At 40.1% G+C, this 19,114-nt stretch overlaps 1 protein-coding gene and 1 long non-coding RNA gene across 3 annotated transcripts in view; both read right to left on the minus strand.

Moving 5' to 3' along the window:
- LOC115318895 overlaps positions 1–12,448 on the minus strand; it is a 26,176-nt gene extending 13,728 nt beyond the window's left edge. Inside the window, exons 1-32 of the mRNA XM_042287496.1 lie at positions 12,376–12,448; positions 12,170–12,309; positions 11,995–12,112; positions 11,774–11,925; positions 11,541–11,670; positions 11,306–11,451; positions 10,253–10,364; positions 9,803–9,954; positions 9,627–9,744; positions 9,141–9,292; positions 8,949–9,069; positions 8,723–8,871; positions 8,509–8,632; positions 7,822–7,973; positions 7,639–7,753; positions 7,353–7,513; positions 7,160–7,280; positions 6,954–7,075; positions 6,729–6,858; positions 6,514–6,659; positions 6,321–6,444; positions 6,094–6,236; positions 5,888–6,011; positions 5,607–5,794; positions 5,406–5,535; positions 5,192–5,331; positions 4,899–5,022; positions 4,653–4,798; positions 4,465–4,573; positions 4,247–4,395; positions 764–881; positions 545–693 (exon numbers count right to left, since the gene is read on the minus strand). Coding sequence (XP_042143430.1) covers positions 545–693; positions 764–881; positions 4,247–4,395; positions 4,465–4,573; positions 4,653–4,798; positions 4,899–5,022; positions 5,192–5,331; positions 5,406–5,535; positions 5,607–5,794; positions 5,888–6,011; positions 6,094–6,236; positions 6,321–6,444; positions 6,514–6,659; positions 6,729–6,858; positions 6,954–7,075; positions 7,160–7,280; positions 7,353–7,513; positions 7,639–7,753; positions 7,822–7,973; positions 8,509–8,632; positions 8,723–8,871; positions 8,949–9,069; positions 9,141–9,292; positions 9,627–9,744; positions 9,803–9,954; positions 10,253–10,364; positions 11,306–11,451; positions 11,541–11,670; positions 11,774–11,925; positions 11,995–12,112; positions 12,170–12,275 — 4,171 coding nt within the window. The 5' untranslated portion in view covers positions 12,276–12,309; positions 12,376–12,448. The remainder of the gene's footprint in view (positions 1–544; positions 694–763; positions 882–4,246; positions 4,396–4,464; positions 4,574–4,652; positions 4,799–4,898; positions 5,023–5,191; positions 5,332–5,405; positions 5,536–5,606; positions 5,795–5,887; positions 6,012–6,093; positions 6,237–6,320; positions 6,445–6,513; positions 6,660–6,728; positions 6,859–6,953; positions 7,076–7,159; positions 7,281–7,352; positions 7,514–7,638; positions 7,754–7,821; positions 7,974–8,508; positions 8,633–8,722; positions 8,872–8,948; positions 9,070–9,140; positions 9,293–9,626; positions 9,745–9,802; positions 9,955–10,252; positions 10,365–11,305; positions 11,452–11,540; positions 11,671–11,773; positions 11,926–11,994; positions 12,113–12,169; positions 12,310–12,375) is intronic.
- Positions 12,448–14,518, minus strand: LOC121833824. 2 transcript variants are annotated; one of them, XR_006076872.1, is made up of 4 exons: positions 14,390–14,518; positions 13,103–13,260; positions 12,601–12,746; positions 12,448–12,502 (listed from the first exon to the last, which is right to left on the minus strand). It is a non-coding gene; the product is annotated as an uncharacterized LOC121833824 (long non-coding RNA). The 2 variants fall into 2 exon arrangements; XR_006076873.1 differs by lacking the exon at positions 13,103–13,260.
- Between the last annotated feature and the right edge of the window lie 4,596 nt (positions 14,519–19,114).

Below are 19,114 nucleotides of genomic sequence, written 5' to 3' on the forward strand. Positions count from 1 at the left end.
CGCTCTACCAATTGAGCTAACCAGGGGTTAGACATCAGTAGAGCAAACGGGTTTTATCAGCCGCCACCAGTCTAACACCAACAAGGGTGAAGCTTGCAATTTAAGGTTATGATATAATGCAATTAAATGCAAAGGTGCAAGCGAGCTGGACAAGAATGACGAAAATCCAGCTCGCTTGCACCTTTGCATTTAATTGCATTATATCATCTTCAAAGAAACTGTTTACGAAGCTCTTTCTTCATATCATGCCCTTGTATTTCGGGTATGTTGTCTCTGTCTTGATTATTTAGAGTTTAAAAATCTGTCTTTAATGCCAGTGTCTTCAGAGTAACTACTGCGTAAGCATTTTAGTGTACATTTTTTTCGTGCAAGAGCAAATGTATAGGAATTCGGGAATTTTATTACTTTAATAGCACTGAATGAACAGCCAAGCTGCACAGTTCTGACTTTAAGCATCAGTTCGACTTTTTTGAAAAGGGTCACAGGTCGCCATACTTTTGGGTGCCTGGTAAAAGGTGCATGCTTTTGAAATTGTCTTACTCACTTGAATTTTCCTCGCATGTCCAATTGTATTTTTCCTCAATGGCAATAATTAATTTATCAATGTCTCCTTCGTTTTCCAGCTCATCTTCATTTTTGCAATGTAACAAAGCTTTCACATTGGTGACACACCACTTGTACTCACTCAGGCCCCTGTGAAGTGTTGTTGGATTACTTAGCTATAGTATTAGCAACTTTACTCCATGAAATTTGATTGGCTTGCCTGCATGCCAGCCTACTTTGGTACTGGTTCCCTCTGTCCATGGTGTATGGTTGGACTTGCTTGGAGATTATTTCTTCACACCTATACAAGCCTTGCAGGAGTTCCTCTTTGTCACACTCTGCAGCAAGGAAAGTTATATGTTTGCTTAGCTATCAAGGTATCATAGTCAACTTGAAAATAAGTGCATAACAGTCCAGTTTTGTGGGCTGCCAATGTTTACTGTTCATTATGTTTTTATACTATATTTAAGAAGCTGCTATATACCTATACATTTTTTTCTCTCCATAGTTTGGGTGCTATTTAAATGAATTGCAGGACAATGAAGGTTTTTTTTTTCTTGCTGTGCCTATTTCAGTTTTCAATTACGGTACACATAATCGTAGACAAGTGCCGAAAATTTAGACTGGGACGAGAAGTTTACATAAACACTGGCGCTAATATCTACGTCAACTTCTCGTCCCTGTCTATTTTTTCGGCACGTGTCTACGACCGTGAACCAACTGGCCCAAATTGCCACATTAAAGCTGGTACACATAAGGTTAAAATATGTCATGAAGCCTGATCCTCAGATGATAAACTGCATTATATTTAATAATACTAATAATCTGGCATCCCCGGCTTTCCCTGGAGCTGAGGTGGTGTGAACCAATTTCATATGCACCAAATGCTATGTTATTCTGCATTTGTGCTAAGTAACTTAACTCCTTCCTTGCCGTGCCCATAGGCCAATGATCACCCGCGATCAATGGTTTCCAAGCTTTGTCAAGAAATTAAATTTAGTGCAGAGAATTATGTTCCACAATCTTGTGGATAGCCGAAAAATCATAGTTTCGGTTTCAACATAGTTTTGAGTTTTATCACGAGCTGGTGGACTGTCAATAATAGTCCTGGTAATGTTGGTTGCACTTGTCTAACATGGTTAACTGCTTGCATCAGTCTTCGTTACAAAGATATCATTATTTACATAATTCAACTGTATTGTGGCATATTCTTTAGACCTCAAGAGATCTGGGGGCACTTTAAATGAGGTTATAGGCGTCACATAGCTGATGTTTGTCGGTAAGCATCACTATGATTTCCAATGCTGTCCTGAGCCAGCGTGCACGTTTTATGTTCCCAACAAGGCGGGCAGAAGTGCTAAATATGATGGAAATGCAATCGAGGCTATGGTAAAGCCAATGTAGAACACAAAGAAAGCCTTCTGCTGGGGATGTGAGGTGTACTATCTGTGTTTCACCCAATATAAGCATTCCTTCATTGAAAAGCACATGTGGTACTGAGGCTAACTCTCCGACGAACCAAAAATGGATATCAGTTAGAGTGCACTAACTTTCAGAAGTGATAACCGTGGTTGTAGACACACTTTTTATATTCTGATTTATTTTAGTTGTCATTTAGTTTGACTAGCTGTAGAAGTTTTTGGCATTTATATGCCTTCCACACATACATTTTATTTTCAAGAAACAATTTTAAAATCTGTTTTCTGCATTATACCAACCTGTTTCTTTTAAAAGAACAACTAATTGGCCACATTTTGATATGTCGTATTGCTCTATTTGCAAGTAAATTAGGAAAATGGAAGCGTTTGCACTTATCCTTTGAAAATTGCTACTTTTCCCATGGTCAGGAAGTAGTTAAGGAAAATGGCCATTTGCTATGGTGGAAGTTTTTGCTCCCTTACTTAATTTCTGAATAGCTCATAAAACAGAATTGTATTTTTAACTTTCATAGTAATGTGATATGGCAATTCTAGTAAAATTCCTAACTCTATAGTGTTCAAACAATGACCTTTCATATCAAAGGAATGTGGTTAAACTTCCCTCTCTTTTGCATTCAGAGCATGGTTCACTGATTAAAAGCTATAGAGGGTTGTTTTTTTTGTTTGTTTTAGTGCGACCAGAAATTAAAGAAAAAAAGAGAACTGCATAGCGGTTCTTTTAGCCCTGGCACTAAGTCGCAGTTGTCATGGATGCCACTTGAAAAGACACAGAATATCTAATTTTCAGTTTTCAGTTTTTGGGGCATAATGTAGTTAGAGAGTGCATTCCTCAACCTCATTGTAGTCTAGCCGTGACATGGAATTTTGATTAAAAAGTTCATTATGGGTGCTACAGGCTGAGAAATGTCATCCTTGTATATGGCTTCAAACCGAAACTAATCCTGCTAAGAGCATCCATGACGTTCACCCCTCCGCTTTGTGCTCGTGTGGTATTGATCACGTGACCTGTGGCACGGACATGTCGGTTGTCTAGCCGGCACAGAGCGGATTGATTGACGTCACTGGCACTCTTCTCTAAGTCAGTTTCCGTTTGAACTGAAACTTCAAAAAGTTAATCAAAACTTTAGGTATTTTGCTAACTAATTAACAAAGTTAGTCTCTTTTCTAGTGGCCCCCAACTTAGCCCCAGGGCTAAAAAAAACTGTAATGCAAGTAAAAAACATTCAGCCTTTCCACTCTCGTGAAGAAGGAAGACCAGCGGAGCTGCACTCAATACACTGCTGCAACGCGCACGCGCCCGTTTCCTGCTTCTTCTCGTCCGACATGCCGCTAATCGTTGATATGTCTCCGATTGTGGATATGTCTCCGGCGGCCCAGAGGCGGTCGCACACAGCGCACACAGCGCACATGACGCCAAACGGGTAATCCACGAACTCCTTCCGGAACCTCGCCATTGCGCCCGGGAACTGTTCAGCCGGCGTGGAGTGCAGTCGTCGCCGGGACTCGCGCTTGCACTTGGCCTCAGGGGCACGATTGTCGTCCGTGGCGTTGGCCCGCCGGTGCCCTTTACATCACTGGTTCTGTCCTCGGCGGAGGCTTTCCAGGCATGCAATGTGCTCTTCTTTGGCAAGGGAGTCTGAAGCGCTCGACGCAGTGGAAGTCAAGGCGAAAGCAGCTTTGCGGCGGTTACGAACCCATTCGCGCTGCTGCGTACATCGCCGCACCTTCCGCAGCCAGTCTTCTTTCTCCGAAAGGACGCGCGGCCGACCCATCTTAAGTCAAAACCGAAACTGATAAGAGTGTAGGAAACACCGCACAAAACAGACGAGGATGAAGAAACACTTGTGACGAGCGCTGCGCTCGTTACGTTTGCTCCTTCTTTGTCGTCTGTTTTTCGCGCTGTTTCCTACAATGAATTCCCACCAACGCGCCCAATTATCTATTCTTCTATGATAGCTGGAAAGGTCTCCGCCATCTACGAGCGACGGCGGCAACCAGACTGGTTGTGTGCTTGCCGCCGTCGCTTATAGATGGCTTTAACTGTCCAGGTAGGTTTGTGTCGACAGGCGTTTGATATCGGACACGATCCTGGGGAACCCAGCCCTTAACAGCTCCGCTGTAAAAATTCTGGCCCCACGAAAGAAACGCCCTGTATAGCGTTTTCTGGAAATGGTTCAGCACTGGCGGGGCATGCCGCATGTTTTTAAAATGCTTGTTGAGCCTTTGAAAGGTAAAGGTTGTGTGCTAATAATGTAAAAAGTTACCTGATCGTGCTCCACCACAAAATTCATCAAAAGCACTATACAGAACATCTGTATAATGTTCTAGCTCTTTTGACTGCAGGAGATGGTTGCTTAGAGTGCAGGGAAGGTCCATCTTCTTATGGATGCATTTCTTGTACGCTAGAACTTTCCTGCGGAGCATTGATGTGCATGAAGTTTGTTTAGGTTTGCTATGCAATGAGAAATCTTGAAAAACTTACTCGCAAGGATCTATTCTTGCACTTTTCACAAAAGAGCTTGATAACTCTTGCAAGATGTGTGTACATTTTTTGATGTTGCTAATAACTTGATTTCCATTGCAGTGAAATCCTGTATAATGGCCATGGATTATGCAAGTAACACAACTCGATTGTGGTAAGAGTACTTAGTGTCTTTGTTGTGTACTTACCATTGCATGACCACTGAAAACTTGAAGACAGCTTATTTGTAAGGAAGCTTAAAACTCCCACATGGCTTGCTGCATTATCAATGTGGACATTTTGGCAGTTAGAGTTTATTATATATTTGACACAGCGTTTGTAGTGCTTGTAGCCCCTGCAAAACAGTTTTTTTTTATTTTCTAGTTCTTAAAATAAATACAAAGTACATAATATGCAAAGTAGACAAAGTGTTATCTCTAGCCTGACAAACTTACTCGCATGCTGCTTTCTGAACCTTTCCACTGGCAATTCCATTGATGTGTGGTATGAGCTCATTTTTAAGAATTTCCAGACAGGCAGGAATAGATTTTGACAGAAAGGCTTCATCACACACTGCCTCTGTGATGGTAAATGTGGAATTAGGTATGGCTTGTCAATTGTATATTTGAGGTAGCAACTGCCATATTGGCTTCAAAACATGTTAAGGGGCGAAATGATGAAGTGCTACATATTTGATAATCATCTATAGCTTTTGACACTAAAAGATTGTTCCACACATAATACATACCAGTTTGCACATTGCAGGTCCAATTATAGGTTTCATACAAGACCTTAGAGTAGTCCAGAACGATTTTAACACTTTCCTCATGGTTTGAGCACAGTTCTAATTGTGCTAATTGAGAACATGTCTGATAAGACTGAAGAGCTCTGTCACATATTAAATAATTACTGTAAGAACCAGCTGGTTAAATCAACCAATAAACAAAGGAATGGTGACATACCTGCATGTCAGCTCAAGATCTCTTGATACAAACTTGTCATTCAAGACACCAACAGGAATCCCTTTCTCAAAAGAATCTTGACAATGCTTCAGCTTGTCTCTTAAGAGGTCTTGTTGGCAGCTGTTATCTCCTGGGAACAGTTTTAAGTAGTGAGATGGCTAATTAGGGCTATATATTTAAATATAGCTGGAGGGAACGTACGAAACATAGTTGCAGCATCCACAATAGCAATAGATTGTGATGAGTGTTTGTTACTGCAAACCCAGTCATAAGTGTTCAATATCTCTTCAGTCGCTGATCTGACATTGTGGTGGCGAAGAACGATATCATCTGGGCGGCAGATCTTCCCAACTTGAACGGTTGTGCATAGTTCAAATGACTGCATGGCTCTGTATGAGTACAGACATATCAAGAATTACTAGAGAAAGAAGCAAAATTAAGAAAATTGTTTTTTTTTTAGCAGAGACAACTTATTTGGTTACCTGCATGCCATAGATTGGTTATGGTCTGCTTCCTCTTTGTTCAATTTGGCAAAAAGAACAGTTGTTATCAGCCCTTTGCATATTTTTATGCTTTTCATCACATTCTCAACAGTACATTCATGAGCTAAAACAAAGAAAGGCAACAGTCATTAAGTGAACTGAGAGAATCAAGCAAGTAACTTAATTTTTTATTTTGATGTACTTACTGTGGCTGGTGTGACAAACCCAGCTATACTTGCTTGGCAGCTCTGTAAACAACTTCACATCCTTTCGTTTGAAATATTTAGTTAGTGGAGCACACATTTCATAGAGCTTGCTGTCTACACAGTCCTGGTAGTCCTCAAGACCACTGCAATAATTTGGAGCAAATTGGAGGAAGAGCAATACCTTATTCCAGCTATATTTGTTAACATGTTGAGGGGGCCATACAGACCTGCAAGCCATCTGCATTTTATCTTTGTCCAAGGGATAAAAAATGTTGGGAGTTACTGAAAGGTCTATAAAACCCAGGCACGTTTTCAGATGTTCGACTATGTTGTGTGTTTTGCACTCTTGATCTGCAGAGAAGATTTTACTGTTAATCACATCTTATACTGGTAGCCTATTGCTTTTGTTATATTGCTCACTCTGTCCTTGAATGTTGCAAGTCCAACTGAACCTTTTCATGATGTGGCGGGTTAGTCGTCGTACCTTTGTCGACCGCACAAGGATTTTATTTGCGCATATGTTTGATGTTTTGCTTAACACACAGTTCTGGTAATGTTTGAGGCCCCTACATATAAAATATAATTAGTATTAGGCTCATTATCAAAATAATGTCAGGAAGAATGAAGAGGCTCACTTGCAAGCATTTGCAAGAGATGCTTGATCCTTTTTCATAGCTGCATTTGGTATCACTATAAAATACATGATCCCAAGGCACTCTTGCATCTCTTCCAATAGTACTGTTTCATTACATGTGGTTGCAGTGGCTAAAACGGTTGTTGTGCAAGCATTAACAGATTGACTTTACAGTTTATAAGATACAAAGTTATATACCACGTATAAAACATAAATTGTTGCATACTATGGTTTGATGTTTCCTTGCACACCCAGCTGTATTTCTGAGGTACCTCTTTGCTGAGGCCTGCTGTGGTATTGCAATGACCGAGGTTGCGGTGGATGCATTGCTGAAATTGTGTCAAAGCACTGAAACAGATTCAGAAATTAGGAATAAAACATTTGGATTTTAAGGAGTCCAGTAGCAAATTTAAACTATCTTTTCAATCGTACCTGCATGCCTCATGCAGCTTTGGGCTGTTATTCTTTTTGCGCACATTGGGAATTAGGTTTGTATCAACAATCCCATGACACCGATGGGACAAGTCATTGAGGACCTTTGTGTTGCACACATCTGAAAGATTAAACAATTTTCAGGTCTTGTTCAGAGCTTTGGAAGACCAGGCATCTAGGAACAAGTCCTTGCCTATGCCGATGGGATCCTTTTGCCTCGAGCATGCCTCCTCAATGTTCTTTATGCGTTTTGAGGACAACAGGTAAGTTGAGTTCCAAGGCTTCATTGAATTGTTGTAAGCACACAGATTGTAGTAAATCTGCCGAAGGCAGGATTGGTATTCATGAAGTCCCCTGAAGATAAACGATAACAATGTTAAATCTCGGGTTCGCTCAAACATCCTTCTGATGTCTTAGCATGTCAGGAGTCAATTAACATGGTTAATACAAGCATGCAAGGATTCTAAACACTGACTTGCCTACAAACCAGAATGCTACTATCCTGATCATGAATCCCCACATGAGGTGCAGAGCTGAAGTTCAAGTGTAACTCGCAGTTTTTGGCATGTAGGGCCAAGTGTTGTGGTGTGCATTCTAATGGCATAGGAAAGAAGGTGGCTTGTGCTTAACAATGTAATTAGCCCTTAACTTTGGCAACTCACCAATTTTGTGTGCTTTGTCACATATCCACTTGTATTTGTTGTACAAGTCAAAAAGGTACTGCCTTATTAGTGACTTTTGTACGATCGTGGTGTCATACCCACAGTGCCTGCTGATTTTTGAAACAACACAATGCCTGTAATCCTCCAGGGCACTGTAAAAAGGTTGCATTAATAAAATGTCATCAAACTTATTCCTCGTTTTAGCCTATCGGTATAAGTCCGACCCACGTCGGCCTAGTTGCTAATGAGAAACAAAACATTTTATGCAGACTTAGAACTCACGAACAGGCCACTGCCACATCAGTAAAATTGTACAGTGTCTGCAACTTTGGTCGTACTATTGTCATTACAAATCCAAGACAGTGCTTGAGCTCATTCTCCAGGTGCTCCTGATTACAGTCCCCTACGAGAAATGTTGTTGCACTACCAAGCATTTCTTTCTATTTAACACAAGCAACCATACCACTGGTTGCTTTCTTGGAACTGCAGTACCACTTATATTCATTGTACTTATTGTGGAGGAACATTTTTATTTTTGGGTGTGCCATGATGTCCTTTGATTGACAGATCTTGGATTTCATTCTTTGCAGGCACCTCGTATATGATGCAAAATTTCTAGTGAAGCAAAAAATCGGTAGCTGTAATGCCGCTCTAACTATATTCTCTGGGAAAAATAGGACCACTTACTCGCAAACATAACTGTACTTCAGTGTTTCAAATGAGCTATCAACATAGGGCATCACTCCGTGGACAAGAAAAACATCACACTGTTCTAGGTGACTGAGAAGCTTGTCGGTGTCGCATATTTCACCTGCATGTTTTAGACATTGTTGTAAATTGCACTGGGTAGTCGGAGGTGCATTTCACAGCCCTGAGCTGCAGGGATAGTTGCTAGAATTACCATTTTTCTTTTTGTTGCATGTCCAGGAGTATTTGTAATAAAGGTCTTGTGTGTAGAAGCTGATCTCTGATACTTCGGATAGCACTTTCGGCTCCCTGCAGACATATCTAATGTTGAGGTCGATACATTCTTTGTACTGCTGAATAAAGCTGAAAAAATGGAGGTTAATTATTTTGATAGCCTGTTTTTGTGTTGGGCGGTTGTGCAAAATTTAAAGTTGTCGTACCTGCAAGCAACATTCAGCCCAAAACTGTCAGCTTTTCGAAGATTGTGGGGATCTCCAATGCCTTCTATGAATCCTTGACATTCAGCAATGTATGGCAAAATATTTTTCACTGTGCAGTTCTCTGCAATATGTGGATGTCACAAAAACAAACCGTCTCAATCCTTTTTTCCTCTGACAAGAACAGCTACATACCAGGTTTGGTGTTGAGGTCACACACCCAGGATAGATTCCTGGTTAGGCCTACCATGTACTCCTGAATTACTTGGTCTTGAAGCACAGGGCTTGAGACATCACACACTTTGAAAACTTCAGATTGAACGCAGTGGTGGTAATAGGAAATATCTCTGAAAAAAAAAATAAAAGGATGTTGAATAGTACTAATTTAATTATTTTAATCACAACTGTAGATATAGCATATTGAGTGTTGTCGGGACTGATCAAAGCCAGCGCGAGACCTGACCCAGCATTAACTCTCTTCGTACAATGTCCATAGGCCATCGCTCACCTGTGATTGATGGTTTCCACATGCTGCCAAAATTTGAATTTGCCGTGCAGGAAAACGTTAAGCCATTCTCTTTCTACTTACTCATAAAACTAGCTTGTGCTGGGGGCAGGCATTGGATCGGGAACTTACAGAGGGCGCTACTGTTCACCTAAAGGTAATGCAAAGATGTCTACCTGCAAGCTTCTTTCATGCCCAGCGGATCGGTACTGTCCTGAAGGCTGTCGATCAGAATGTAATTTATGAACCCTTTGCATTTGTGAATGATCTCCAAGATGATATCTCTGCTACATTCTGCTGAGAAAATAAGGAATTAGTGCATGGCAAGAAATGATAGTGCTAGTATGGGTACCTTTTATGTCTATCATGTTGCAGAGACTCATGAACTTGGAGACTATGTCTTTTGTGAGGTAGATAATTTCTGGAGAGCGCATTGCTTGCTCATTTTTACGACATGCAAGGCTAGTGCGAGTGCTGAGGCATAGTTTGTAATCCTCCAAGAAGCTGTAAAAAATTGAAGGTACAGTCAACACCTGCTCATCTGGAATCATTTTATTTGCCCCCTTTTGTCCAGTGTAAATGTTTGCATTAAAATGTATTAAACAGTGTATTTAAATTCCTATTTGGTATGCCTCAGAAAATACACTTATGCAGTTTCTGTTGAATTGAATAGCATATACCTATGCAACAAACATTCTTTATCCAGCAGCTGTAGTTGTTTAAAAAGCTTCCCAATACCAAGGAAAGTGCTGGGCATATGAAAGCAACTTATACCAGAAAAGCTAACAAACTTCATACTTACGTGCAAAAGTAGTCTGTGTCAAGTCCAGTGACAGAAATGTCGAATTCTTTGTTAAGGAGTCCGACACACTTGGTTAGGTTTTGTTTCAGTTCTTCTGTGTGACAATATTCACCTAGAAAGTAAAAATTATGCTGCTTGGAACACAGTAGATCACACTCAAATGACCTATGACGAAAGGTAGGCGTACAAATTGTGGATTTTGAGTTTGGAGCGAATAGTAGTTCTACCGGAATATTTTCTAATCGAACATCAGATAGTTGCTCCAAGCCTTTCGCTACTGCACCATGCTTAAATATAAGCCCAGTTCAACTCAGGAAATTTGTTGCCAAGCTTCTACTGGTACATTTCTAAGCAAAGTTAATTTTAATCTAACTATGCATTTATGGACTGTGGCCTTGGAAAGTCCAATGCCTATATTGGGATGACAAATAAACAACACGTTTGTCTTAAAATTAAACCTTTACAGATGCCCAGCTATATCTAATCGAAGAGATTTATAAATCATCTTGCTATGTGCAGGTAAATTTTCTTCCATTTCGAATTAAAAAAAAAAAGACAATAATTAATGATAAATGCAGGTTATCAGGGCATCTCTTGCCTAACATACTTTTGCATAATAGCCAAAGTTCAATTTTGAAAGTTTTACTGCGATGTAGATATCAAAATTCAGTTTCCGTTTCTTTTTAAATACACCGCGTGCATGTGCACCATCCCACTTTGAAAGTGTGCTTTTCTCTTAAGCACTCGACTGTAATCGTTGTACTTTTCGAACCATTGATCGCGGCAGGTTAGCCCCGTTGAGTGTGCTTCTTACCGAACAGTGACGCACTGCGGAGAAGTGTCACATGCGGAGCTCGCTTCCGCGGGTGTTGTTTCTCCGCAATGCATCACTGCTCGGTCGGAAGAGCACATAACGGAGCTAAAACGCCGCAATCAACACTTGCAAAAATATGAATATCGCAGTCCATCTCAAAGCGAATTTGCATAGCACATTATTCAATACTGTTATTAGAAAATTTCAATATTCACACAGTCCTAATAAAAGCAACTTACCTGTAGTGGTGGCATTACAAACCCAGTCATACAGGTTGTAATAGTTTCTGAGATACTTGGTTATGTCATTGCTCATTGGGATAATTTTTTCTTGACAAACTGTATTTAGCCTTGAAAAAATGCACCTTTTGTACTCCTTAACACCTCTGAAATATGTTTATCAGAGTTAGTTTGGACCTTGTCTTGTTGCCTAAAATAGCTGTTTTCATTTGAAACTAGGTTTTCATTGACTTGCCTGCAAGCAATTTCCAGCTTAACATCATCATTAGGGTCATCAGAAAATGGAACTACTCTGTAGTCAATGATGCCTCCACACTCCATAAATGCTATAAGCAGGTCAGGCTTGTTGCACATGGCTTCACTGACTGCAAGAAAGCAGTCAAAATTCTCACTTCAGATAACCATCTAAGTAAATACAAATTCCATTGTGATGCAGATGGAGTGATAATCCCTAAACAAAAACCACACCTGCATTCAGATCTTGTGAGCAAATTGTCTTGTATACATCCAGAGCATTAGACAGGTATGAATGTACACTGGGATGTGTTGATGCAACCTCCATCTTTTCACACAGTGGAATTACCTTTTGCTTGACACAGTTGCCAAATATCTCAATAGAACTGCATCCAAAAGAAAGTAATTATTGGATCAGAATTTGGCCGAAACATAATTGAGCTCGGACTATTTACCTGCAGGCTTGAATTAAGTCACTGTTGTCAGTATGTTTCAGTAGCGGATCCACATCTAGATCCCAAATGCCATCACATTCCCGCAAAGCAGATGTAAGACTATTATCTGAGCAGTTATCTGCAAGGATATGTGCATGTCAACATTTGATATCTGATTAAACTTGTTAGGTCTTACTTGTGCTTATGAAGTGAGAGTACTTTCTGACAATTTGTACAGGTACTGCTAAGGAAGTCTGGACATCAAGGGACAAATCTATACTGCCACAGGCTAGTTTAGTCATCTCTTGAATGCAGCTTTTGTAATCATCTAAGTATCTGCATGAAACATGAGATATGGTTTAAGTGCAAGAAAACTTAACAGAAGTCTTAAAAGTATGGCACCTTTGTACAGCTGGCAGATCCAACTCAGTTGTGTCAGATCCCAAGTTAGGAATCACTCCATTGCTGACAAAGCCTAGGCACTGTTCATACTTTCCAGGGAGCAGCTTGGTGGTACACTCATTTTTTCCTGGATAATTATTGCAGTTATAAAATTGCATTTCTTACTTAGTTAATGAGATAAGAGCTACATGGGATGAAAAGACTGAAAACCATATAAAATCTTACCTTTCATTAAAAAGGAACAGTATTTTTTATAACTGCTGTCCAGAAGTTGGGTGTGTCTTCGGATGCGCCCTAGCTTTAGTACCGTCGGCATGAACCTGCATTCTTGCAGTTGATCTTCAATACAAGCGAGGTGGTCAAGGTAGTATCTAAAACAATGGAAGTGCCTAAATAAGCATTGTGATGTGTTCACATATGTATTTTGAATCTGGTTAAAAACTTTACTTGGCAACCTTGTTTTGATACTTTAACTACAATACATATTAGAACTTACTCGCATACATTTTCCAAATTTGACTTGTTCATTGCAGCTGCCTTGGCAGAGTCTGCCAAACTTTTGCACTGTCTCAATCCATTTTCAAGTTTATCAACAGAACAGAGATGACCTAAAATTAGGAGGCTTAATACATAAAGTGTTGTTGAAGAGCACTTTTTCTTTCTTTAATACTTCAATGTACTCATAACTGAAATGTCTTGAAAGTGTTAAGCACAGGCAGCAGCTTACATTTTTTTTTATGATCCAGACTGTCACATGTCCAGTTGTATTTCCCAAATAACCTCATAGTGTAGTATTTCACAATTTGGCTGTCTGGCATTGTGAAGTTTCGGTCATGAAATTGTTCCAGTTTTGCCACAATACACTTTTGGTAGTTCTGGACCCCCCTAAAATATTGTGAACAGTGAATCATTATTCATATGCAGTATTTGAAAAAGTCACTCTTGCATAGGTATATATCGAAAAGGCTTGTTAGCTACTGGCTTTCAATGCATTCTGTACAGAAAATTAAAGTTGCAGAACTTTTCAGTGTGTGATGTGATTCTTTTTAAAGCATTTTGAACATAATTTGCAAGCACTGGTTGGGTTATCAGAAATTTGAAGTAAAAAAGTATTGCCTGATTACCACCCATGGTGCGTTAAGATTGAAGATGCATCTAGGTAGATCACAGGTACACAAAGTGGGGCTTGCTACATTTTCAGACACCAAGTTTTTCACAGACCTTTGGGTTGTGGGAGGTGTACAGCAGCTAGTCATTAGTGAGTGTTCCTCAGGAACAAACATTGAAAACTGAACACTGTACATTTAATTATTTCATACTCTAAACAATCCAATACATCACAAGTTGCATGCGGATGGCTCACTTCAAACATCTGCCCTTATAGTATAGTATGCTTTTTCTAATGGCTGAGAGCAAGTAGGAGTCGATGGCAAACATAAACCTGGAGGCCATCTCTCATGTCCATCAAGCTATTTACATTCCTCTTTAATAAACAGTCATTTTTATGGAGATGTTGGCACTGTCTTTGCAGTGCCAGCTACTCCATTCAGCTATTTGTCAGTACAACAATTATCAGAAATTGCTGGTGCAAAAGTAATGACAGCAAAAAGATATATTGATATTGATGGGAGCATGTCTACACTGTCAATCCAGGTACTCTGCATTCATTGTTTTTTTGTGTGTTGAAATCATTAAGTAAATGTTTATTTTTTAAGCATACATACAGTACTCTGTGCAGCAAGACCAAAGTGTTTTATTTGCTGATATTTGAGGGAGAGAGAGGGGGCTACCAGGCCAAAGCTTGTGTAACTTCTGGGTAGGGTCATGGTCTAAAGACTGTACTTGCCTCTGGTCTACACTACAAAACAGTATTATAGTTTACACATCCATATGTTTCAACAAAAGATTACGTAAGTGGCAGAAGTGGCTGTTCAGAGAAAACTCGTCATTACTAGTGACTATTGCTAAAGTAAACATTCGTGGTGCAAAGGAGTACCACGGCTTTAAAACTTACAGGCAAGCTTCCCTCATAGAGTTCCCCTTGAAGTGATGATACAGGGCACGTTCAACACTGAACAGAATAAAACCATGGCATTCTCCTAACTGTTTTACAACTTCAGTTTCATTAACAAGTTCGCTTATTCTTCCTGTAAAATGAAACAAAGCCTGTAGTTACGGCAGTTCTGAAGGCTTGAAGCAAAGCCAAAGAGCACAAGTGAGCACTGTAGACCAGAGTGTCAAACCTGAACCGAACCGAAAACTGGAACCGAACCATTATTTTTAGCTGAACCAGAACTGAACTGAACTGAAATATTGGCAGCCACCTTGGAACTGAACTGGAAAAAAATATAACGGTAACTTGTTTTAAGTGATTCACGGCAATTTTTTTTGTATTACAAAATGAATGTTCGAAGAAAAAAAATTGGCAGCTGTATTTATATGTAGTAATCAAATTGTCATATGCCGAATTGCAATGTATGAAAAATTGTGGGTTTTTGTGGCGCTCTTATAGTCGAGACCGGCTATAACGAAGTCATTGGGAATTGGAAATCACTTCGCTATATCCGCTATTTCGTTATAACCGACTTCGGTTAACGAAGTGCAAAAAGGAATGGGAAATTGTGATCGCTTCACTGTAGCAGCTTTATCATAACCGACTTCGTTATAACCGGTCTCGACAGTATTGGCACTATGATTAATCATGTGTCACGTGGTCACGGGACGTCATGGTGTCAAGACATGCTGTCAAGTAATGTCGCATCACGTTGCCTCGTGACATAGTCACGTGACTCACTGCATCATGTCAACTTAAATTGAGAATGTCACTGGATTTCTTAGCGTTGTTGACACCGTGATGTCAGATGGCATCATGACTTCTCACCACGATCCATGTGACACTGTGAGATACTCGATTGTCATGAGCCTGAGTCGAGTGCTCGGTTTCATGACAATCAGCATCGCCAAGCATCTGGGTAATGGCTCGTGTTCAGTCAAAGATGAGAATAGCCAAACTCTTACAAAAGCTACAGCTCAACCCATGCTTTATTTTTTGCCAAACCCCGCGCATGACTATGACGAACACTGACTGTATATATTTAGCATCGGATAACGTGGCCGCTTGTTTTAATATTGAGTTGAGGATGGGAAAGCTGTTACTTTTTTTTTTTTTGCATCTGACATTGAGCGGAGGGGAAAACTAACGAGTGTTTTTGCAAGTTATCAACGTCAGAGATTTGCTTTTAGTGAAAGTACAAAAATAGTTGCACAACCCTGTTTACATGAACACATCATTGAGTCATCCAAACATGTTTTCGATGTTGCTGAACTGTCTCAGAAAGTTGTCCTCAAGAATAGAAGCATTGAAAAGACTAAATGTGACTTATTGATCCGACGATAAATAAAGCTACAATGTGTATGGGATGGATACCTGAAAATTATCCTAGAGGCCTCGGTGGACAGCCAAACATTGGCGGCCACTCTAAATCTCGCAGGAGTGTCATTCTCAAGTTCTTCCCCAAACTTCGACCATCTCCATATTTTGTTAAACTTCACCGTTTTTTGGTGCAAATTAAAAGAAATGGAAGATTGCTGTTAACAGATGACTCTAATATAATCGTCGAATTAACATGCCTAAATGGAGGAGGGAGTCCCTCAGGAATAAATAACTATTCTCTGGGGGAGCATTGAAAAAAGAGGAAAAAAGTGTGTGTGTGGGGAGGGGGGGGGGGGGGGGGGATAAGATATAAAAACATTTTGTTGCAAAGGTTTCTCTGCTCCGCATCTTTGGCACAGACCAGAAAGCGCGGTCCCAGAAACTACTTTGTTTGCACAAACACTGCTGCCAGAAAGCACATTTTCTTGGTACCATGACCAAAAAAGCATGACAATGATAGCAAAATGCACAACAGAGTTAGCTCTGCTTGTTACTTGCAATCTCTGGTTATAACACTACTGATTGCATGATGGAAGCTTACGTGAATGCAGCATACAACTTACCGTGTTCAACATGCTATTAAAAATGGAGATTATGGACTTTTTAATTTTTCCCTATGATTTTCATCATGTAGTCGGACAAGTGTGGTTGCATGTTCTCTAGTTTGTTTTCATTTTGTCGTTTTAGAGCGCAGCCCTTGGGCGCCCGTTTGCGGGTTGAGAGGTGTAGGCGTCGGAAATGATGTAACCGCACGCATTGCATAATGGGATGTTTCCCCGCTAAATTTAGCGGGGAAATATTTCCACTAAATTTAGCTGGTTAAGTTCCCCGCTAAATTTAGCGGGGAAATTGATGTCACGTGACCTCAACACCAATTTAGTTTCCCCGCTACATTTAGTAGGGAAAATGGCGTCATGACTTCGTGTCACATCACCCATGAACAAATTCAGTGGCAGGAGGAGAGGAGCAGGTAAGGAGAAGAGGAGAGGAAGGAAGACGAGGAGAAGAGGGTTTGCAGGAGGAGGGGCTTACCCTCCCCTCTATACCGTCCCCTCCTCCTCCTCAAGAGCTGCACTCTAGTTTCGCATTACAGAGATTTGTAAACGTCTTTCATTTTTTAATTGAAAGTCAAGGCCTGTCTGGTGCTGTGTTTTTTCTTCCTCGTAACCATACCAACTAGGCTAGTTCTCGACTTGCGGTAAGGCACCTTTTGTTATCAGCAGAATCGCAGAATGCCAAGGGAAACGAAACATCTGCGACGTTCGTACGAGGGCATAGGGCGAAACTTACGGTATTGCTCAGTGTTGCTTCACTAGCTCACCAGGTGCCAGCGTTAATCACCCGCCGTCGGGTCGCTAATCCAGCTGGTAGAACATTTTTAATATTGGTCTTAATCGGGATTGCGGCATCGGTTTGATGATTTTGGACCCCCTAAAGCGATATCAGCCATTTCTATAGGGTCGACTTTTTGAGTAGAGTTGCCCTTTAAACAGTTCAGTTTTCTGGTGAAATGCGACGTTCTCAACACTGGCAAAAGTTGATGTCCAGATTGTAAAGTTGAGCAGTATATATAGCAGTCTCACGATGATATGTGGAAGCCTAATAAAATGCTAGGGTGCGCATGACTTGGAAAGCACAGAGTTGTAAAGTGAGGGCCCAAAAACAAGGGCACGTAGAAACCGAATATAATATTAGCCTCCCGAGACAGTATTTTGCTAAGTTTCGAGCTCGTGCAAGCCGATGTCCATATGTGATTTTATTAGAAATATATTGTATGTCCTTTGCGCTATTTATGTGTACTAATTAGGAATATCATTGTATGCGTCTCTATCTATATATTTTTTCAGTAAGGCTTTGTGTATGAGATTATTTAGAAGAATAGCATTTATTTTTTTTCTTTCTGTACATTTCATGTATTTGCCTTCAGATCTATTATGTGAGCACACAGTCCTTTTTTGGCATACCCTAGTACTCGGTGCTTTACACTGCCAATCAGCAAAAAAAAAGCATGTTTCCACAGACTGAACAGCTGACATTTTCGAGTATCGTCCTCCCGTTCTGGTCTCAAGCAGTTATGGGAACTTCATACGGTCAAATCTATTGATGACAATAAAAATATATTTAATTACTGACTGAACATTTGACCACATAAATGAAGGGCTGATCACCTTAAAGATCTACATCACAAGTAATTGCACCCACAAATATCTGAAATCTTCTCTGCAAATCTTTTCCGGCGTTTTTATCCTCAGTAGGCACGTCTATAAATGAGTTGGGAGAGTCTTAAACAAATTTCTGGTTTTGAAGCTGCTTTAAATAAAACTTTGTTAATTCCTAACACATATCTAACTTCTCAAACATATAGCAGTAGTCTGTTATTGCATCTCTTACGTGATGAGCAACAATTTTATGTGTCTGTGGGCAGGACAAAAACAAAGTACACAGGGGCACGTGGCAGAACTATGACGGTTGCGCAAACAGGCCGCCAGAAAGTGACCAATTAAATAGCTGCAATGTATGAAATACTGCTTTGTTCTATTTAACAACAAATCACCAATTATCAAGGGTGATGCCTATGTGCAAATTGAATCGACCGGCATTTTGTCAAGAACAAACTTCAAATGCCAAGTTATGCCGAAAATGTTCACTTCAGTACGCGCTAGTTTAGGCCAGTTTCAATCTGAGTACAAAGGTACATATAGATTAGAGTGAACAATTTGGATCACTCTTTTCTGCATGATTATTCGCCTGCATCGCGGCGCTGAGTGTAAACAATGTTGGTCAGGAAAACAAGCGTTGTGGTTTCCGCTCATTCTTTCTATGAAAGGTAGACTGCAAGGTCTTCTCACAAAACTTTTCTGATATTTTGAAAATAATATTGTTTTTCGCTCAGTTGCATCGTCATGACATATTATGTGAGACGTATTTCGTAAACTAGATTTCACACTACATATGGCGAGGAGGTGTCCATTTCATGATTTTATGTACTTTTATTAATTCCTAAGTTCGAGAGCACGACAGGATTCAACTTTTAATACGCAATGCAAAGTTGTACCAATCACAGGTATTTTAGGCGACCTACCAGACTGATAACCTTTTGATTCAGGTAAGATATATGCAACTGAGGTAAACAAATTGAGGTTGAGTCATATAAACAGGACGTTTTTTATGTTAATCTAGCTTTTCTTTTACTGTTTCGTTGTAATTAAATAACACAATTTCTTATTTTCGGTACCTGAAAATAAAAGTAAATTGTTCGAATGATGAATAGCTATAAAGTTCCTTGTTTCACTGTTGAAATAGTGC

This window comes from Ixodes scapularis, unplaced genomic scaffold (assembly GCF_016920785.2).
Source record: "Ixodes scapularis isolate PalLabHiFi unplaced genomic scaffold, ASM1692078v2 PGA_scaffold9__187_contigs__length_104089568, whole genome shotgun sequence".
NCBI lineage: Eukaryota > Metazoa > Arthropoda > Arachnida > Ixodida > Ixodidae > Ixodes > Ixodes scapularis.